This window comes from Carex rostrata, chromosome 11, assembly GCF_964058835.1.
Source record: "Carex rostrata chromosome 11, lpCarRost1.2, whole genome shotgun sequence".
NCBI classification, from domain to species: Eukaryota; Viridiplantae; Streptophyta; class Magnoliopsida; order Poales; family Cyperaceae; genus Carex; species Carex rostrata.
Genome location: NC_135928.1, coordinates 10,322,940 through 10,345,446, shown reverse-complemented (window position 1 = coordinate 10,345,446; position 22,507 = coordinate 10,322,940). Strand labels below are relative to the sequence as shown.

General features: G+C 38.4%; 3 protein-coding genes and 1 non-coding gene across 5 annotated transcripts in view; 3 read left to right on the top strand and 1 right to left on the bottom strand.

Moving 5' to 3' along the window:
* The window catches only part of LOC144562485 (putative disease resistance protein RGA3), a 57,564-nt gene that overhangs the window by 11,374 nt on the left and 23,683 nt on the right, over positions 1-22,507 (top strand). The gene's annotated exons all lie outside the window — the stretch shown is intronic.
* On the top strand, positions 774-5,243 carry LOC144561874 (disease resistance protein RGA2-like). Its single transcript, XM_078310971.1, has 4 exons — positions 774-1,403; positions 1,625-4,128; positions 4,390-4,456; positions 4,833-5,243. Exons 1-4 carry the CDS (start codon positions 774-776, stop codon positions 5,241-5,243), a joined length of 3,612 nt encoding a protein of 1,203 aa, XP_078167097.1.
* LOC144561873 (protein DA1-related 1-like) lies at positions 10,611-15,914 on the top strand. Its single transcript, XM_078310970.1, has 10 exons — positions 10,611-10,931; positions 11,007-11,152; positions 11,873-11,993; positions 12,073-12,156; positions 12,484-12,603; positions 13,289-13,501; positions 14,393-14,455; positions 14,539-14,657; positions 14,968-15,026; positions 15,384-15,914. Exons 1-10 carry the CDS (start codon positions 10,611-10,613, stop codon positions 15,740-15,742), a joined length of 1,605 nt encoding a protein of 534 aa, XP_078167096.1. The 3' UTR covers positions 15,743-15,914.
* On the bottom strand, positions 21,523-21,633 carry LOC144562493 (small nucleolar RNA R71). The gene has a single exon (XR_013514110.1). It is a non-coding gene; the product is annotated as a small nucleolar RNA R71 (small nucleolar RNA).

The window sequence follows — 22,507 nt, the reverse complement described above, 5'->3', positions numbered from 1 at the left end:
TTTGTTGTGATTTAAAAGTGTAAACGGTCGGATACAGATAGTTAAAAAGTCTCGTATACGGATACATATACGAATACAGATACGAATACGGATACGAATAGTCTCGTATACGGATACAGATACAGATACAGATACAGATACAGATACAGATACAGATACAGATACAGATTGAATAATATATGTAATTTTCCGAATACGGATCCAGATAAAATCGGATAATATTTGATTCATTTACACCCCTAGTCAGATTTAATAATTTATATTGAAAGTTGAATATTAAAAAAAATGTCAGCTTTTCTAGGGTCCGGATCCCTAAATAACTCAATCTTTGAGTTTTGGATCGGGACCATCCGATTCGAATCCTTTGTTCAGAATTGCTTCGAGATTTGAACTTACCAGAGCCGTTGACTCTATTAACTCAATCTTCGAGATTCGAGATTGGATCTCGACTCGCTTTTCTACGTACTGCTTTTGACTCGACCCTCTTTCTCATCAGAGCTATTGCATTGCTCCTGGTTCACTATGGACCAAATGCTTTTCTATTTATCTAGTGTGATGGATCACTACACCATGTCTATTATAAGAAGTATTTCTTTGTCAACCCTTCTCCACAGATCGCTTCCTTCTCTTTTTCCCCTCACAATCGTCAGAGTCGGACTGATTCGAAAAAAAAAAAAAATCGGTCAAATCGGTCTAGTCACCCGATTTTGTTGTGAAAAATCGCATCAATGGCATACACAAAATTCTAAATTGAAAACACATCTTGCAATGAGATGAGCTTCCCTTCAAGATCCTTTCCGGTACCCCCAAAAAAGTACTCGGTCGTCCCCTCTCCTTCTTCCTCATCACCTGCCTCTGGCTTACCAGCTACAGATGCAATTTTTGTTGAAAAAGAGCACATGTTTGATAAAGTTGTCACACAGAGCGATGTAGGCAAGCCCAGTCGCCTTCTCATACCGAAGCAACACGCAGAGAAGTACTTCCCCCTTGACATGACTGCGAAGGAAAAAGGGCTTCTGTTGAGCTTCGAGGACCGTACTGGAAAGCCATGGGAGTTTCGGTACTCATACTGGAATACAACCCAAACCTATGTCATCACCAAGGGTTGGAGCTGCTTTGTCAAGGAGAAGCGGCTTGTTGCTGGTGACACGGTATCCTTCTGCCGTGGAGTTGGTGAGGCTGGAAGGGGCCGATTATTCATCGATTGGCGACGTTGTCCCGACCCACCTCTCCAACAGCAGCCACCTCTCCAACAGCACCTACCTCTCCAACAGTACCCACCTCTCATGTTTACTCATCATAATATGAGCACTAATAAGTCCAAGGCCAAGCAGCTAGAGAGATACTTTGATACTCTTGAGAATGAGGCTCTAGTTGCTCACAACAAGAAGCTCCAATCTGAGGTAATTATATATATTTTTTCTTCCTTTCTGTTGCTTTTCTCGCCTTTGATATAAGCAACAACAAAAAGTCATTTTTCCATATAAATAGTTGATTCTTTGTGTTAGAACACAGGAATATCTGCAGTACCAGCATTAGTGATTTTGAGCTGTTTTTCTTTTTGTGTGTTTTCTTCTGACAATCACTGTTACTCTACTTATACTTATTTTTTTCTCCTTTTAAGCTTGTTGAAACAATAGAGTCATCCCAAAGGAGTTCCCGTGTTGGTGATTCACCAGTTTACGGCAGAGAGAATGAAAAGAACTCGATCATTGAATTCCTATTGGCAGATGATTTCAACAGAAACAATCTCACTGTAGTTTGCATAGTTGGTGAAAGCGGTATTGGCAAGACCAGTATAGTTCAACTTATTTACAGCGAAGAAAGAGTATTAGATTCCTTTGATGCTCGTATGTTAATTACCATGCCTGAGAAGTCTGATGAAACAAGACTAATAAAGAAACTCATTGAGTCTGTTACGAGCTCTCCTTATCCCATGACAGAGGCAGATTTACTTGAGGAATTGTTGATAGATGAATTGTCAGGTACAAAAGTTTTTGTTGTATTGGATGATGCTGACAATAAAAACCCATGTTTTTGGAATAAAATAGTAACCATATTAAACCATAGTACCAGAGGAAGCGTACTGCTGGTCACTACTAAGAGCAAGGATGTAGCTGAGGTCATTGGTGCAATGCAAACTTTTAATTTGGATCCTTTATCTGATAATTACTGCTGGAAAATTTTCTGGCAACATATATTCACTGGTCTTAATACAAATGCCAATACTGAGTTAGTAGAGACAGGCAAGCAACTTGTTTCAAAGTGCCAGCACAACCCCCTCTGTATAAAGGTTCTCGCTGGACTCCTTGTGTGTTTAAAAAATGAAAAATCTTGGGTTGAAATTTTGAAAACTGATCTGTGGAATATGGATGGGTTTGATGGGGATACATTGCCAACTCTAAGAGTGGGTTATGAACTAATGCCAAACGACCTAAAGAAGTGTCTTCATTATTGTTCCTTGTTTCCAAAGGATTATTCCTTTGCGAAACAGCAGATTGTTCGTATGTGGATGTCACAAGGTTTCATAATCTCCATGGAAGGAAGACAACCTGAAGATGTTGGTCTTCAGTATTTTGATGAGTTGCTGTTGAGAGGGTTCTTTCAACACTCACCTATCCATGATGTAGAAGAAGATAAATTTATCATGCATGATCTTATTCGTGCTTTGGCAACTAACTTATCCCGAAAAAAAGGCCCTCCAGATGAAGATGCTCTAGAGAGGATATTTGAGAATTGCTTTCATTTCTTCCTCAACCCCTCAAAGATCCAAATGGACGAAATGAAGCCTCTGATAAACTCAGATTTGCAATCTTTCTTGGCCCTCACTAGATTTTCTTTACAAACAAGGACAAACATGTCTATTCTGGATATTACTAGCTTAAGTGATCTATTCACAAAATGCATAAACATAAGAACCTTGGATTTAAGTTGTACTGATATTGTGGAGTTGCCGAGCTCAGTTGGGATCTTAAAACAACTGAGGTACTTGGGTGTCAATAACACAAAAATCAGGAGCATACCAAGAGAATTATGTAGCTTGGTTAGTCTCCAGACTCTAGAGGCCAAAGATTGCCAACACTTGGTTGAATTACCTGAAAGTATGATGGAACTAACGAACCTTCGCCACCTTGATGTGAGCAAAAAATCAGGTTGTGTGAAAATGATGATTGGTATTGGGCTGCTGACAAATCTCCAGTCATTAGCAGTCTTTTGTGTAGGTTGTGAAATGCCATATTGCAGCATCCGAGAGTTAAAGGATTTGAACTGTCTTAGTAGTTGTCTTCAGATTGCAGGGCTTGAGAATATTAGACATGGTTTAGATGCTAAAGAGGCTGCTTTGCACAAGAAAGTGCATCTTAATACCTTGTGGCTGCACTGGAATGATAATACAACATGTATAGAATCTGCAGAAAGTGTTACAATTTCTGAAGAAGTTTTGAAAAATCTGAAACCAAATCCAAACATTGGGGAGCTGATTATTAGGAACTACAGAGGCAATTTGTTTCCAACTTGGATGGGAGATCCTTCATTTTCAAAATTAGTCTCGATTATTCTGGATAAATGCCTCAACTGTAGCCAGTTTCCGGCACTTGGTGGCTTGTCATCTCTAAGGCATCTCAGTGTGCAAAAGTTATACCATCTGGTAAGGTTGGAGAACACAGATAGCCAATTTGTTTCGAAGAATACTCCCAAGTTTCCATCCTTGGAAACACTGAATCTGTGGGAGATGTACGATTTGGAAGAACTATTTGAGACAAGTGATTGTGATTTTCCCTGCCTTCGCACTCTTTCAATAAGTAGGTGCCCCATGTTGAAGAGCATACCTTGTTTTTCTTACCTTCTGAATTTGTCTCTTTATTGCTGTGTGAAACTACCTTACCTCCCGGATTTTCCTTCACTCAAGTCATTTAGGATTGATGGCTTTAAAAAAATAAAGTCACTCGAGTTGCCAAAAGATCTTCCTGCATTAAAGGAACTGGATATTAGACACTGTAACGAGCTTCTTTTAGTGGAGGGGTTACCAAAACTTCCTTCTCTTGAGAAGCTGAATGTTGTTCATTGCCCAAAATTGGATCCTTTCAAAAGCTGGAAACCGTGTCATTCAAAATCAATAAGCACTACCAGGTATCTACTTTGTAGACTTAACAAGAACTTTTAACTTTTTTCTTTTCTCCTTTCCTATCTTTGGCAAATAATTTTAAATAATTTTTGTAGTGATGCATCATGATCTTAAGCTCTGAGAACGCTTTGTTGGTTCTACTATCATATTTTATTTTTTTAATCCTGTGCTAGCAACTTGGAGCTACCTGCTTACATGATTTGCTGCTAACAAATATAGCAGCTTATTTATCTTTATAATGATTGTGGACTTGTTATTTTGAGCAGGTGGTTTTTTCCAAAAGAGGAGCCAACAACCCAGGTGGAAAATGAAGAGACTTTAAATCTTGCAGAGGTATTAGTAAAATTGTTTCTTTTAATTTCTCTTTTCAGATCTTATTTGATATCATTGAAAGACTATGCCCAAAAATTTCGATTGGCTTTTCATAATTATACTTTGATTGATAATTGCACCCCCTTAAATTATTTATACCTTGCATTACTAAAAAGCTTCAAATTTGTATATTTAGTTATTCAGAAAAAGTGTCTAACTTACATTTTCTTAATAATCATTTAGAAAAAGAAAAATGGTGAACACTTTTCACAGCAGGTATATAAATACATGTAAACAACTTGCATGCTTGGTATAAACATTTTTAGGATATAGATCAAGGGTGCAAGAATTATTTTCTACAGTTTTTTGTGTCTGATATGTATGCTTTGCCATGTAGATGCAAATCGCTGACGATACATACAAAGGGATTGAGACACATGTATGCCTTCCAAATAGGAACAACCCTGATTATTTATTTGCTCCTGAAGTGATCGACTCATCGAGAACGAGTTGTTTGTCTGATTTATCTAGAACGGATGAGAGTATGTTGGGTCATTCTGTTTCTAAAAGAGAGAGAGAACCTAGTGATGAAGACACAAATGATAAGCGACCAAAGGTGGATAAAGTAGATTTCTTCACGAAAAGGTGGTTATATCTTCTCAGTTCTTTGTGTGATATGTTTATAAAGCTTAAAGAACTTGTCAGCACTGTAGTTGAGCTGCAATATGGCATTTTCTTTGTTACCATTTACTTTCCTTCAGTTAAAAGGAACAGATCTCTACGTAATGTCTGCTGTAGTTACTTTTAGGCAATTCCGGTAGGGTTTATAGGATTACAATTTAGTTCAGTTCCTATCCGAACTAGGATCCATGTGTAAAATTAAATCCAAGATAGAAGTTACCACTATAAGCATAGTAGGAAATATCGGCCGATACCGATACAGATTGGCCGATATGTATCAGTATTAGCCTACCCCGATCCGATTCTGAGCCGATCCTCACGTAGCAAATTATAAAGAAAAAGAAAAAAAAACCCCGATCTTGAGCCGATCCCGATCTGATACCCCGATCCCGTATCGGTATCGGCCGGGATCGATCCCGATTCCGATACTGATAATTCCTACCATGACTATAAGTGCATCGGAAGCTCTTCAAATTCAAGCTGTAATCTTCCTCCTCACTTGCTTGTCAGATGTGAGCAACAATAGTAACCACGCCTCTATTGGTATCCACACGAACAAGTTGGAAAACAACCGTTAGTCAGTGTGCTAGCATCGAACAAACAACCCCTTTTTGTCACTTTCTCTCTGTTTGTGGGAATATGTGTTTATATTCTTTTTCTTGTAAATAATGTTTGGCACCCTGTTTCATTGTTGCTATGGAACTGATAGTTTTTTGTGCACCCCAGCCCTCCATCAGCCTACATAACTGCCATACATCATAACATCGTTTTGAAACACAAAAAACTGTCTTTTGGAGCCAATAGACTAACTATATAAACAAGCAATAGTCATGAGAAAATGCTACTTAAGTTCTAAAGTAACTATCAAGCCCTTCATTGTCTTCTCCATCTTCTTCATCTGCCCCAGTGAACAACATCACTTGTGAATTTCTAGGGTCGCACACCCTCAAAGGGTTTGCTTCAATTACCTCTGGCATCCAGTCTGTTGTAGAGTCTTTGGTCCTCATTTTTTGTATTTCCTATCCAAAAAGTCACCGAGGAGATAATTAGTAAATGTGGTAGTTGTAAAAGATTTTTTCAGTGCAGCTTGGAAGCATATCTCATTTCTCATTTTCCAGATTGTCCAATAGATAGAACTGAAAACAATCAAGAAAGCTTTGTCTTGTTCTCATTTTGGAGCCTTATACTCCCTCTCTCTCTTTCTCTTTTTCTCTCTTGTTTTATTTTAAGTTATTCTTTATTACCATACCACATCACTTGCTAAAGCGGCAGAGAAACAAATACTTAGGCTTGGAATATGTTACAGGATGTTGAGATTTATGTATGTTTATTGCATTAATAGGAACTATAGGGTTATATTGGTAAGAAAAGAATTATAGAGAATTGTAGGGTTACGGATGTAATTTGTAACGCTTATATAGGCCCAAAGTGAACAAGGAATAAACAATTCATTTTGAACCACTTTTTCTATTTGGTATCAGAACTAAACAAAACTCTAGCAGCAACTCCTCTCTTTTTTTTCTGTTTTTTACTGTAGCGCTACAGTACTCGGCTAAGGCAGAAGCTGCTCCTCCCCAGCACCAGTATAGTCGCCCCGCGTCGTTGAATCCTGATTTGACCTCCACCTGGCCTGCTGACCTCCGCCCTGACAGCTGCAGCTCAGCTTTGATCGGCCAACCGCCAAGGAGAGGACACGGGGATGACCTAAGTCGCCGCCCAGATCTACTCTGCCTAGCACCAGCTCTGCTCCGCCCTCCTTTTGCCTAGTAGCCAGCATCCTTGGTCTGATCAGCAGTCGCCTTGGTCCGATCAACCACCGCCTTGGTCCGACCAGCAGCCGCCTCTTCCTTTCTTTGGCCGAGCTTCTCTCTAGACCGGCCAAGCTGCTAGATAAGGGTTGGGTGTTGATTTGGCCTGCGTGGGGGGCCTCTACCCCACGATACCTGAGAAGCGAATTTGGATCGGGTTGTCGATCAGGATTGATCGGGTTTGAGCTTGAATCTTGATGCGATAGATCAAGATCGGGTCAAGAAGAAGAAGAAGAGGGGGAGATGATCTAGATCCGTCTTGAGGGTGTAAGATCTTTACGAGAGCAATTCAGATTTGGATCAATACGTGAGACGTAGATCTGAGTCGGATCAATGTCAGAGGAGGAGATTGGGAATGCGTTCACGAAGGCTTGCGCGAAGCTGACCCCTGATGAGATGGCTGTCATGGTGCGATGAGCGTTGGCCGTGTGTCAAGCTCCTGTTAAGAGAAAGCCGAAGGTGTAGAAGGTTGAGATGCCACCTATCGACATGAGACTTGAAGGGCCAGCTACGTACTTGACTCGAAGGGCAGCAGGACTTCCAGGAGTGAAGTCAGCACTAGCGGTCTTCAATTCAGATCACATAGGTAACACATGGTTCAGAGGTGAGCCTCGACGGTGTTACATATGCGGTGAGATAGGTCACCTGAAACATACTTGTCTTAAGTCACCTAAGAAGCGAGATACAGGTGAGAGAGGGCAATCTGGAGGCCGTAGTTGTGGCTGGGGTGGTATGAGAGGTGGAAGATGAGACTACCAGGCAAATCTGATGGTAGCAGAGGGCGAGAGTGAGGAGATACTGAAGAGGAAGCAGAAAGTAGCAGGTAATGGAAAGAGTGTGGTAGAGGATGCATCTACCTCATCTTTACCCAAGGGTAACTTTGCTTGTTTTGCTCAATCAGCCACAGGTGCTTGTGATGCACTTGCTCTTCACTCTATACCCACTACTAGATCATCAGATTAGATAGTCGACTTTGGTGCATCTCACCATATGACTGGTGTTGCTGGGAAGTTTTCTTCTTATACTCACCTAGCAGTCCTAAAGAGCATTCAGACAGCAGATGGTACGACCCAGCCCGTGGTTGGTAAGGACACAATGAAATGTACCAACACTTTGATTCAAATAACTAAAATATGTAGTTTTGTTTGATATTCCCAAAGTGATCTTCCAAGAGAAGGGGACATGCAGGTTACTTAGGACGGGTACATGGTACAACGGCTTGTGGTACATAGATAGGAAGGGTATGGATTTTGCCCTTTCATCAATTATAGAGGGAGCTGGAGGAGTGGAGAGGAGTGTGGAGGACTTGTTGCTGCTCCATCATAGGCGCTTGGGTCATCCTTCCTTTCCGGTATTGAGTATGCTATATCTGCATCTGTTTGAAAAGGTGAACAAGGAAAAACTGGTGTGTGATGCGTGTGAGTTAGGCAAGCATACCAGAAGCTCTTATGCTAGTTCTGGTGGTATGAGTCATGGGAGCTTTGATTTGGTTCATTCAGACGTATGAGGGCCTTGTTCTACAACTACTGTGAATGGGTTCATATATTTTGTCTCCTTCATCGATTATTTTTCTTGTGTGACTTGGATTTATCTAATGAAGAACAAGAGTGATGTGTTTGCTTGCTTCAAAGACTTTCACAAAGGGGTTCAGACTCAATACAGTACAGTTGTGAAGGTATTGAGATCTGACAATAGAACAGAGTACACAAACATAGCGTTTGGAGAGTACTTGTCATCCCAGGGAATACATCATCAAATCACGTGTCCGTACACACCAGAGCAGAATGGAAGTACATGTATCTCCTTGAGTTAACTCGGAGTATGATGATTTCGATGAAAGTCTCAAAGTACTTATGGGGGCAAGCAGTTCTGACAGCAGCCTACTTGATCAATAGGGTGCCCTTGTAGGTGCTGGATTGGAAGTCCCCGATGGAGATGCTGAAAGGTAAGAATGGAGATATTCTTCCTCTCAAAATCTTTGGCTGTGTGTGCTTCGTGCAGGACAACAGATCAAATGTGAGAAAATTGGATCCAAGGGCTGTGAAGTGTATCTTTGTTGGATACTCGGGTACTCAAAAGGGGTATGTGTGCCGGAGCCTGAAAGAGAGGAGATTGTTTGTAAGTATGGATGTTACATTCTGAGAGCTCGAACCATACTATTCCTTAGATGTGACGTCACCCTTTGGAGACTCGCTCGATACAGGGGGTATGAGGCAAGAGGGAGAGAGTAGTAGTGATGGTGAGAGGATGATGGTGAGTGTGGGTGGTATTCCTTGCCCAATGGTGAATTCGGCTAGGGTTGAGCCGAAAAAGGAGGATTCGGCTGTAGTTGAGCCATGAATGGAGGATTTAATTGTGGTTGAGTCGAAAGTTGAGAGAAATGGGCCCGAAGGTGGTAGAACTCAGCGCAAGGGGAGTCGAGATACCGTGAGGTGTATATGAGAATAAATAAGCAGAGTGAGGGAGCTGTGCCTTTAGTACCACCTGTGCCGAGTCGACTGTCCCTGCCTACTTCCACTCTTGAGACACTTACACCATCCACCTCAGATTCAGAATACATAGGTGCTATGATTTCTCTTGCTACTCCTCCCACTCCCCTACCGGTAAGGATTCCTTGCGAAAATGCGGGCATTCCTCCCGACCGGTATTGTTTTCCATATGAGATTTGCCTAGTTTGTCTCTTACTCACACATATCACCTGTGCATAGAGCGTTCATTGCATCATTAGACTGTCTCTATCCCTAAGTACTGGCAAGTTGCTAAGGGAGATCCGAAATGGAAAGCAGCCATGCTAGAAGAGCTTAGGGCCCTTGAAAAGAACAAAACCTGGGAGCTTGTGTCACTACTACCACGCAAGAAGGCTGTTGGATGCAAGTGGGTCTTCACAGTGAAGCATAATTCAGAGAGGGTTTAATTGAGCGCTACTAGGCTCGGTTGGTAGCGAAGGGGTATAGTCAGATTTATGGCATTGACTATGATGAGACCTTTGCACCCGTGGTAAAGATGAGCACAGTGAGGACACTAGTTTCCATGGCAGCGAATGAGGGATGAAAGTTACACCAACACGATGTGAAGAATGCCTCTCTTCATGGTGATTTGTTGGAGGAGTTGTATATGGAGGTTCCACTAGGGTTTGGCACAAACCAGACGGTGGGTAAGGTGTGCAGGCTCAATAAGTCACTTTATGGGTTGAAACAGTCTCCTCGAGCCTGGTTTGATAGATTCAGGAAGGCTATGGTAGGCATGGGCTATCAGCAGATCAATGCTGACCACACGGTGTTCTTTTGACAACATGGTGGTTACATTACTATGTTGGCGGTATATGTCAATGATATGATCATTATCGGGGATGATTAGGGGGAGATTGCACAGTTGAAGGCAAGATTGGGGAAGGAATTCGAGGTAAAGGATCTGGGACAACTTAGGTACTTCCTTGGAATTGAGGTGGCTCGTGGAACAGAGGGGATTTTTCTATCCCAAAGGAAGTATGTCCTAGACTTGCTCACTGAGATAGGCATGTTGAGGTGCAAGCTTGCAGTTTCTCCAATTGTTGTGAAGGCCAAGATGAGTGCAGAGGCAGGAGAACTGGTTGATTGTGAGAGGTACCAGAGACTGGTAGACAGATTGATCTATTTAGTCATACACGTTCCGATATCTCATTTGCAGTGAGCGTGGTGAGCCGCTACATGCATGACCCTAGGAAGGGCCATATGGACGTAGTGTATCACATTCTGAAGTACCTGAAGAGTGCATCAGGGAAGGGCTTGATTTTCAGGCAGAATGAACACATGAACATTGAGGGCTATTGTGACTCTGACTGGGCCAGTTGCCAAGATGTCAGGAGGTCCACAACTGGCTACTGCATGTTTGTAGGGGGCAACTTGGTCTCTTGGAAGAGCAAGAAGCAGCCGGTGGTTTCAAAATCGATGGCAGAAGCTGAGTACAGGGTTATGGCATTAGGAGTTGCTGGGATGCTGTGGCTGAAGAGGTTATTGGAAGAGCTCAATGTGAATTACGGAGCTCAAATAAAGTTGTAGTGCGATAGCAAGTCAGCGATCAGCATTGCCAATAATCCTGTACAGCATGACAAAACCAAGCATATGGAGATCGATAGGTTCTTCATAAAGGAAAAACTGGAAAGTGAGCTATTGGAGCTGAGTAATGTAGCTATTGGAGATCAAGTAGTTGACTGCCTCACCAAAGGACTTAGCTCAATGGATCTAGTTAGGTTATGTGACGAGATGGATTTGATGAATATCTTTTGCCCATCTTGAGGGGGAGTGTTGAGATTTATGTATGTTTATTGTATTAATAGGAACTATAGGGTTATATTGGTAAGAAATGAATTATAGAGAATTGTAGGGTTACAGATATAATTTGTAACTCCTACATAGACGCAAAGTGAACAAGGAATAAACAATTCATTTTGAACCACTTTTTCTATTAAAACTAATGCTCACTAACTGCTCGTAGTTATTCAATATTACAATAGTTTTACTGTTTGGTTTGAAAAAAAAAAAATGGAAAGCCAACATGCAGTATTTTTGGTAAAATTTGAGCTTTGTTTGGCCTGGGGTGGCTAGGGGTAAATTTGACAATCATAACTCTTCCCTTCCACTAACTTGATGGTGGGTCCAAACTGGCATCTAGATGTCTAAGAGTTTGGGCCTTTATTAAGTCTTTACTCTTTAATCAATTTGATCCTGAACTGATGGTAGGTCCAAATTTGCATTTATATGTCTAAGAGTTATGGCCTTTAGTTAATCTTTAGTCTATAATCAACTTGATCCTAAACAAGTGTAATAGAAGGGGAAACTGTTGAAACTGTAGCAGATGCATGCTATGTACCACCAAGTTCAAAATTCTGTAGAGCAGGCAATATTTGATCGTTACACTGCTTTAGCCTATTGTGTTCAAGTCCATATCTCATTAAATTATATACATCCAGAATTTGTGCTGGGTGTAAAACCTCAATCGGGACTGGCCGGTTCCTAAGTTGCATGGATTCAGTGTGGCACCCGGATTGCTTCTGTTGTGATGCCTGTGACAAACCAATATCTGACTTCGAGGTAAAGTAAAAATAAGAAAGACATTATATTACCCTTGATGTTATTTCTCAAATGAATAGAGTCTAACTATCATGCACAGTTTTCAATGCATGGAGACCATCCTTACCACAAGAATTGCTACCGGGAGCTCTACTGCCCAAAATGTGAAGTGTGCAAGGACTTTGTATGTAATCTCTGTTAACTTTATGTTTGTTCTCTTATTTATCGTATATGATAGCTGTTATAAATTTTCATACAAGTACCATATGGGCATCACAAAATAGTCCCAAAATGGTTTTGTACCATTCTTTTGGTACTGGGATATGACCAGAATGGTAACATAATTGACGACCATATTAACAGTTGCAACATGGATATTGCTACATAAAATTGACTTCTCGGCAACAGAAAAACGGTACATAATGAATGTAACGTGAAAACAGTAGTGATTTATGACCACTTTATCAATATGCAAGGATATTAGTTGTGATAGATACTTCTTGTCATGCAGATACCAACAAATAAAAATGGGTTTATAGAATACCGTGCACACACATTTTGGATGCAGAAATACTGTCCATCTCATGAGGATGATGATACTCCCAGGTGTTGTAGCTGTGAGCGACTGGAGGTTGACTTCTTTAATTATTCTTTTTATAGGGAGAGTGTTTGTGTTTGTGTCTTCAAGATAAAAGAAATCTTTTTAAATGCTTCTCCTTTTCTAATTTCTTCTATAAAAGTCCAGATGATTCCTTCCCTCGTTTTAGGGTATCTTGGGATAAGTGAACGCCAGGGATAAGCAAGGGTTTAGGAGATATTTTTCATAATATTTTTGGGATAGATGCTAATTTTCATATGTTTCTGGGTAATGCATGGTAAGATATTGCAAAATCATATCAACAGTACTTACTAGTATCTGAGATCCTCCATTTGTGTCAAATTGGTACTAGCCACCTCTTGCATTGTTTTTTTTCTGTAGTGCTTCTGACATCTAATTGTAACATTTGACAAGGATCAGAACATTAGTTGGCACCAAGACATCCCGACATTTGTATGCCATTATAGCAGGGACCAGACTGGTCTAGGGATGACAATGGGCTAGGTTGGGTTGTATTTGAGTGATGCCCGGGCTGGGCTGGACTACGGCAAGCCTAGGGTTAACTGCTGTCCCTAGATCATATTGGTCTCATTAAGCCCCTCTCTGGCCATAAAATCCACATAAGCCAATAACAGTACAAAATGCAGAACTTGTTATATTTCCTGACTCCTTGTTTTTTCTTATGTATAACAAAAAAAATGAAATATAAACAAAATAGCCAAAGGATGTAAAGTATATAACATTGGATGATGAGAGGAAGCTTTGTCTAGAATGCCTTAACTCTGCAATTATAGACAATAGTGAATGCCAGACACTATACATAGACATTCAGGGGTTCTACGAGGGATTGAATATGGAGGTCGAGCAGCAAGTGCCCTTGCTTCTTGTAGAGAGACAAGCCCTTAATGAAGCCATAAAAGGAGAAAAAATGGTAGTACTCTATTTATTCATTTATTCTTTTGTTATATTTCTCAATATATATATACTGTACTTTCTGTTGATCCCTTTGGTTGTTTGTTCAGTTTATTAAATACAATTGGGCAAACAGAAATTCAATAGACCACCTTTTGTACATAATCAGTATAGAGTGTGGCTATGGTACTATGCATAGCGCACTTTGGTCCGTACTGCAGATCCATATCTCCATTCTCAAGTCCAAATTTTACATTTTTTTACTAGGTACAAAATCGCTTGATCTAAAGATTCTAGACCATTCAAAAGTAGTGAATTTCTACTTATCTAAAAACATAATTCAATTTTTTTTTTAAATGTAAAATTTGGTACATTTTCATAAGAAGATCGTGATGTACAGTTTGAATCGAGTATTCAGACTTTGAAATATAGTATATAGATCCATAGCACGGATCAAAGTGCAGTATGCATAGACCATAGTACCGTAGCCTCACTCATCAGTCTATATCATCTTTTTTTGCCGCTATAGTTCTATTGTTATATTTAGTTTAAATTAGTTTTGCTTATGTATTTAAGTTTTTGTATAAAGCTTCTAATGAAACCTGTCATGATCACACAACATAGTTGCAAGATGGAAGGACTTAGAGCTAAATCATATAGTAGAAAGTTTAATTTCTCATATAAGCTCGTAATCAAATGATGCACTTTTATGAACTTCATTACTGAAGAAAAAGTTTGAGCAATAAATTTTGTATGGGAAAAAAGAGCGTCGGTATTGTTAAATTGGATTTTATCTGATTCTTGGCCTATTACAATGACCTTCTTCTGGAGGAATGATACCATGGAAATCTTTTCGTAATGAAATTTTTTTACTTTGAAGAATATATAATATTATTAACTTTAATTTCAGGGGCATCACCACCTTCCTAAGACAAGAGGTCTTTGCCTCTCCGAAGAGCAAATTGTTCGAACGGTAAGTTCACTTTTTACCCCTTGTGGAATATTTGTTTAAATTTGAAAGTACATCTAAAATAGTTATATCAATACAATGTTCAGATTTTGCGGAGACCAGTTATTGGGCCTGGAAATAAAATCATAGATATGGTGACAGGCAATCACAGACTTGTGCGTCGTTGTGAAGTTACTGCTATCCTGATACTCTTTGGGCTACCAAGGTAAATTTTACAGCTTTAGTTGCAATCTATTGCACCTGATGTTACCAACTACCACTAAATAGCACTACAGAATTGTAGTTCCAGGTGTACTAGTTGCCCTACTTGTTTGACCATATTTGTTTGTATTTGGTATTATCACCTTTTCCATTTATTTGGCATATTTATTAGGAATAGGAGGTTATAAATCAAATCAGGTTGAGTTGAGGCTATATGAATCTAAATCCGTGATCACCCAACCGGTAGCAGTATGTGATCATGATATTGTATTCATGTTATTGGCATATATATATTTATTGTTTTAATATTGTAGATTACTGACTGGTTCAATATTGGCTCATGAAATGATGCATGCATGGCTCCGTCTTAAGGGTGATTTGTCTTTTTAACATTATTGTTTCTGTTTTATTTACCTTCCATTATTCCATTTACAATGAAGTAATTAAAGCTGTTATCTTTTGTGCTAAAGTTGCATTGGACGATCACCCACAAATCTCCTATGCCTATCAGATACCATAATTCTGTATTATATGGATACCATTTTATATTAAATTAGACAACCCGAGTAGTACTATATTTTGAGTACATAACTTCATACTTTATGCAATTAATCATTTTTTGGTATACTGTATAAAACCATTGCTCTATGCCCAATAATTGGATGATTGTTATTGGATCTCAAAGCTTGCAGGGAATAAACACTGTTTTCTTTTTTTCCTATCTATCCAGGTTTTAGATCTCTTAATCCCGAGGTCGAAGAAGGCATTTGCCAAGTTCTGGCCCACATGTGGCTTGAGTCGGAAATTACATCAGGTTCAAGCTCAACCACCATTACACACACTGAATCGACATCAGCATCAGCATCAGCATCAGCATCAGCATTGACTTCTTCATCGTCAACATCTTCAAAGAAAGGGCCCAAATCTGATTTCGAAAAGAAACTCGGTGAATTTTTCAAGAATAAGATCGAAACTGATACTTTTGCTGCTTATGGGGAAGGTTTTCGGGTTGGTAATAAGGCAGTTACGAAATATGGTCTTCGGACCACCCTTGAACATATTAAGTTCTCTGGTTCTTTTCCTTATTAGAAGGACCAAATATTCATATATATCCCTGCAAATGCATATAAGAGGATGGATTTGGAAAATATCACCAAGCCATATCTCTCTCTCTTTCCAAAAGGTTACTGAAATTGCCCTCTTCTTGACTCTTTTTGAAGAAAAAAGGCGGAAAAGGGGGCTGTAAGCAATTTTCAGGTGTTTGTGGTATTGGATTTATTGTTAACTTCATTGGATTTAATGCCAATATTAAGTATATATGTAATTTAATTATGAATTGTTTACTGTCATATATGGTTATCAATTAAAGTGATCAAATAAGATAATAGACAATTAATATATTCATTAGAATGTGGTTTATAAATGTGTAGAACAATTTAGGCAAAGATCAAATCATTGATGGACTGATTTAGAAATTTGCAATTAAGAAATTTGCCTTTATGGAGGGTTGTGCTGTCCACACGGATATCGATGCAGTCGCACAGCTTTTAATGCACCAGCACGGTTTTTGATGCACAAGTTAATTGTCTAAATTTGGCAGATAACCAAAAAAAATTTGTCCAAAAGGTTATTGTACCTTTTTCAATTTGGCAGATAACCAAAAAAATTATTATATATAAGAATTGGTCTCCAAAGCACAATGTAACAAAAAAAACACAGAAACTGAACATACATTTTTCTCTTAAGAAAAATATATTTCTGTGTGCCTTCTCTTCTTCTTTCACCATCAAAGAATAGAGAGAGAAATCCATTAGGAAATATGGAGATGATTTCTCAATGGCCACACCTTACTGTATTGGAAGACTTATTCCTCGTCCTAATGACAAAAGACGATAATAACTTCTTGCCATTGAAGATTTATCTCGTACTCACGGAGACGGCTTGCTCTACTATGGCTTTGGTTATTCCATGACAAACGATATGTAATCAAGTATTATGTTCCGCATTTATAATTTATGTTTTGGGTCTCTTTGGCATATGACGATCCTTAGGTTAAGGTGGGGAATTGTTTCTCCTTTCCCGGGGTGTAAGTGTTTGACCCTTAGATGAGATATAATTGTTTGATCTCTAGATAAGGCGTAATTGTTTGGCCTTTATGACTTCCCAACAAGTGGTATAAGAGCCGTCCTATGCCGAATGATTAAGTCTTTTCGGATCTAGAGAGAATAAGAAATTTTTGATGAATTTTTTAGTGGTTTTGTTGAAGTTTTCTTGATTATTTTAGAGATGAAAATTTTGGTTTGAAGAGCACAAAACTTGTAAAAATTTGCTGCCAAAATTGCCTATTTTTCAGTTATTAAATTGGTTAAAATTTGCTTGGAGATTTACATTTGCAATTGCAAAATTGTAATCAAATTCGAGCCTGACAAAATTTTGTACAACCCTTCGTGTGGATGCACAGAGGCTACACAAAATTCCGCATAGCCATTATTGGCAATTTTTTTTAATAGGCAGTCATGGAACTTTGGATTTTGGTGAAATTTATTTTTGATAAATTTCATAAAACAAAATATACAGATTTGGAATTAAATTTCTAAATTTGAAAGATTACTTAAGGTGCTTCCAAAATTATGAAATCTCTCTAGATCATGGGTCAATTTCAACATAATAAATGCAGTTTTATAGCTATTAAGAAAACAGATTCGGCAGCACAGATTTTGATGCAACAACACGGTTTTTGATGCAAATACACAAAATACTTTTTTCAAATTGGCAGATCGCACTAAAATTCGTGAGGGCCATAGAACTCTCTGGAAAATTATAGTATATTTTCTGAAATTAAAATTGCAGTTATTATGATGCAATTATATCTATTTATTTACTTGCACTTTTGTTTTATGGCTAAAGTATAAATTATAATTCTTATAAAGGCATTAAAGTTGTATGTATCTTGAATTGAATTAATTGAGTCCTAATTTTACCCAAAGGTACATCTTTTGACAAGTTTAATTTAAATTTATTTTACAAAAGAAAGTTAAGGTGTAATAAATGAATGTAATCATTATCAGCCCAAAGGAAGGTAATGGTTACAAAAATTATTTGTGCAAGTGAGCTATAATAAAGTATAGTGATGACAAAATTTTTTACACATATGTCAACGTTGTCGACCCAAAAGAAGGCATGTTATTTGGTATGTTCTAGGCTATTAGTACTTAATTTTACACCAAAGTATCATAAGAAATTGACCCGTTACCTAAAGGTAGTCGCTTAATGGAAACTGATACTTTGGTTTTAAGATGGTTTTTTAAGTCTCATAAAATGTGATGATTTATTAAGATAAGTTACGATACTATGAATGTAACAATATCGAGGAAAGTTCTGTCTAGGCAAGTCGGAATTCAAAGTATATCCTTAGGGATTCCTGACTTACTGAAAACTTACCTGGTTGTGAAATTTGTGTGTATAGTAACAAAATGGAAAATCATCTCATATATTTTGAGCAAGTTGGGTCTTTATTTAAATGTAATTTATAAATTCAGATTTTTTATTTGTGTTGTTCTTTGTGATTTTTTGTTCGCGATTTTTCAGTTAGCATTGTTAAAGGCCTAAACAACATTTTTTTTTATGTTGAATGAAATCAAGTTCAAATTTTGACATGAGAACATAGTAATAGTTCTCGGTGTCATGGATCTGGATCTTGTGTTTAGAGAAACTTGTCTCATTATTACGAATACAAGTATTTCTGATCAAAAAAAGAAAAAAAAGAAAAATTGAATAGGTCTAATCGCATGTGTCTTATGATAATGAAAAAATTCATGAAGAGGCATTAAGGGGCACGATTTCAGATTTAATTATTACCATTAAGGAATTTTTGGAGGACATTGAGAAGAAATTCGTTGAAAATGAAAACAAATTTCAGACAAAAATGACCCATGTTGGTACAACCTCTAAAATTAAGGTTTTAAAAAGAGGAAACAATCGAATAACATAAGGGATAATAAAGAAGCTGCAGCGTACACTCAAAAGAAACTGGAAAAAGGGTAAGATAATTGCCATGTCGGATGATACCGATTATTTATTTTGTTGTGGAGTTGGACACATGAAAGAACATAGCCATAATTTCATGTTTGGTGTGTTGAGAATGGTATGTCTTTTCTTTTAGTTTGTAAGGAGATAAATCAACTTCTATATCTGTATACAATTGGTGGATAGATTGAAACTATTCACATAAGTGTATTTTTTTGCAAAGCTGCATAAACCATCAAAGCCAAGTGATGATGAAAGACTCATCTTTGTGGGCAATCGTAATAAAATTAAGGTGAGAGCTATTGACAATTATATAGATTATTTTTGGGAAAACTAGATTTTTAATTGAATTTATATGAAATATTTATGATATTGTCTTTTAGACAATAAAATTTATTTTTTAAACAAATATGAACTTATGATAAATTAGTTTATGTAATTTTATTTACAAAAATTTGGTTTATTTCAAAATTCAAAACAAGTTAATTCTGGTTTTCATTTGGATTATAATAATATATATTTTTTGGATATAATAACTCTTATTTAGAAGCCTTGCATATAGATAAAAAAGAAGTATTTGGTAAAATTGACAAATGAGAATTCGGTCACATTATGACACAAGACATTAAGTAATTCTAGACGTAGAATTGAACATCTTGTATCTAATGAAATTCTGATAAGCCAAAATTATATATGTTGAAACCTAGGGTTGGGTATGAAAAATAAACCAAGTTTTGATTAGATTAGGTTTAATTAGGTTAGAAATGTCCAAAAGTTCAAGTTACTGCCCTAGTTATGTTTGTTCTACAGGTAATCAAGTTTATGGAGCTTAACGACTCAAAACGGGTGAGTTAGCACAAAGAATGGAGCTTCTGCCACACCCATTGCGGCCCGCAACCAGGCAAGCCAGAACCAAGAACACCAGACGATTTCAGCACATGCATTGCGGCCCGTAATGGGATGGTTGCGGCCCGCAATAGCCTTCAGAATTCTGCGCAGTCTGATTAAAAACCTCCATGCTCTGCGGCCCGCAATGAGTCTATTGCGGCCCGCAATTAAGTCGGTTCAGAGTCCTAATTAGTTATTTTTGATTGGTTATTTCTGGATTTTTGAGTGGGGTATATATAGGAACCTATAGAACAGATGTAGGACGGTTTTTTGAGGCAGAATTTCTAGATTTAACAAGGAAAAGGAAAAGGAAAAGCAAGAAGAGAGAAGAAGGAAGAAGAGATCATTGATCATTTGGTTTTATTATTTTCTTTCCTTTAGAACTCTTTTATTCTTTTGATTTGATTTGTATCTTAGCCATGGCTGGCTAAGGGCTTTTCTAGGGTTAATTAGGGTTGTACTTGAAACTTTTGTTATGATTTAGTTGGTTTTACTTGATATATGCTTGTTCTTTCATTATGATCTATTCTTTATTTGAATTGCTTGTGAGGACTTAATCGAAATTACATGAAACCCTAGGATTTGGTATTTACAATTGAGAAATTGAATATTAGGTCCAGACCATAAGGAATAGGGTATTTGATAGGCTAAGTACCGAGAGGTGACGCTTGTCTTATACGGGCTTTACCTAATAGGTTAGAAAATTGTGCCAAGTACCGAGAGGTGAAAGACAGTTTTCTGAATTAATTGGGACAGTAAGAACTTAATGACTTTAGATTAGAGTAGCCAAGTACTGAGAGGTGACGCTTATTCTAATTTAAAGATGGTATTAATATAGAAATATCACTTTGTACCTACAACACCAAACTGTGCCTTCATAAACATAAGAACAGAAATTTATAAACCAATTAGTCGTGACATTAGTGGATAGGAACCCTAAGCAAACCCTAATTTCTCATACTTGTTAAAAATCAGAATTTGCTTTAAAGACTTTAGTTTAATCACAATCAAAACAAACCACTTGAAGAAACACAGAACCTTTTTACTTTCTTTTACTAAATTAAATTGTTAGGATAGGTTTAATATTCCAAATTGTCCCTGTGGAGACGATCCCTAAGTACTCTTCGATAAGGTTGTACACTTGCAACCAAATTGAGTGCAATTTAGGATTTATTACTTGTGTAGTAAAAAGCACATCAAGTTTTTGGCGCCGTTGCCGGGGACAACGGTGAATTTTAGATCAAACCTAAGTAATTTAGTTAGTAATTGTTTTTAATTTTCTTTTGCCTTCTTTCCCTCTCATTTTTTTTTTCAGGTTGAAATCTGGCAGAGGAACCTCCAACTCCGGACGCCACAGATTTGGTTGAGTGGTTTTCGAGGAGAGGATCAACTCATCTTTTCTACGAGAGAAGAAACAAGCACCCAACAAGGGGACCTTTCTTACCCTTGAATCCACGCCGGTTAGACATGTCGACCGGAAATGATGATGTTAGGTTTCAAAACCTTCAAAGAGAAAGGGATCGGATGGCCAATGAACTTCAACGTTTGAGGGCAGCTAATGTAGAAAGAGAAAATCATGAAGCAGCCGATGCCAACTGCCCTTTGAGAGACTTTACGGCACCTAGGGCTGAGGAAATCCACCTTGGGTACACGGCACCTACTATCAATGCTGAGGGATACCAAATTCCTCCTGCATGGGTTAACATGGTGCAGCGTAATCTTTTCCATGGTCTGCCTCATGAAGATGCCACACAACACTTAGCCAACTTTGAAGAAATCTGCAGTACAATCAAGGTACAAACTGTTTCTCCTGATGATCTTAAAGTGATGACTTTCACTTTTTCTCTTGCAGACAAGGCTAAAGGTTGGATAAGGGGACAACGGCTCGAGAACATGAATACCTGGCCTAAGGTGGCGAATGCCTTTCTCAACAAGTTCTTTCAACCATCCAAAACAAACTCCTTGCGCCATCAAATCCATAATTTCCGACAAAAAGGAGATGAAACCATGAGCGAGGCGTGGGAGAGGTTTCAAGAACTGCAAAGGTGTTGTCCACATCATGGTATCGAATGGTGGAATTTATTGCAAATTTTCTACAACAGCCTCATGCCACACGACAAAGGTATGTTAGATGCAGCTGCTGGAGGTAGTCTCATGAATAAAGGGGCAGTGGACGGATACAAATTGGTGGATGACATGGCTCTCAACCAAAGCCAATGGCACAACCCAAGGGAGACACCGATCATCCTGCAGCGGGGAATGAAGGAGGTGAATTCAAACTCAAACTTGGCTGCAGAAATTGCCGCCTTGAATCGCAAAATTGATCAAATGAGCGTAAATTCGGTAAACAATTCTTCTCCTCTCCCTTGTTCAATTTGTGGTAGTACCGACCATCTAGCAATTAATTGTGGTGTAAGTAATGAGGTTAGTTATGAGGAAGTTAATGCAATTAACCAAGGCAATTTCAAACCAAATAACAATCCTTACTCCAACACTTACAACCCCGGTTGGAGAAATCACCCAAACTTTGCGTGGAGACAAAATGACCAAAATACCCAAGGTAACTCAAACTTTAATAGACCAAATCAAGGTTATGGTAATCAAGGGTATAGTTCTAATGCACAACCAAAATCCAATCTTGAATTGATGATGGAAGCATTCATGACAAGTCAAAACCAAAAGTTTGATGAATTGACCAAAAAGGTAGACATGTTGGCAACCCAAAACAAAATTCTTGAAAACCAAGTTGCACAACAAGCTACCCAATTCTCTCACCAACCGAGCACCCTTCCACCAAAACCTGAGAACAATCCCAGGGATGTCAAGGCAGTTAGGCACATGCTTCGCAGCGGTACGCAGTACGAGGATCCACCCATGCCAAAGGATGCCTATGTACAGCCGCGAGGTGAAGAGACACGAAGCAATGATGAGCACATCTCC

Coding starts and splice junctions, on each gene's coding strand:
- LOC144561874 (XM_078310971.1), top strand. CDS start 774: ATGAGCTTCCCTTCAAGATCCTTTCCGGTACCCCCAAAAAAGTACTCG. Junction 1,404..1,624: donor ACAAGAAGCTCCAATCTGAG/GTAATTATATAT, acceptor TCTCCTTTTAAG/CTTGTTGAAACAATAGAGTC. Junction 4,129..4,389: donor AAATCAATAAGCACTACCAG/GTATCTACTTTG, acceptor TATTTTGAGCAG/GTGGTTTTTTCCAAAAGAGG.
- LOC144561873 (XM_078310970.1), top strand. CDS start 10,611: ATGCATGACCCTAGGAAGGGCCATATGGACGTAGTGTATCACATTCTG. Junction 11,994..12,072: donor AACCAATATCTGACTTCGAG/GTAAAGTAAAAA, acceptor TATCATGCACAG/TTTTCAATGCATGGAGACCA. Junction 15,027..15,383: donor TGCATGGCTCCGTCTTAAGG/GTGATTTGTCTT, acceptor CTATCTATCCAG/GTTTTAGATCTCTTAATCCC.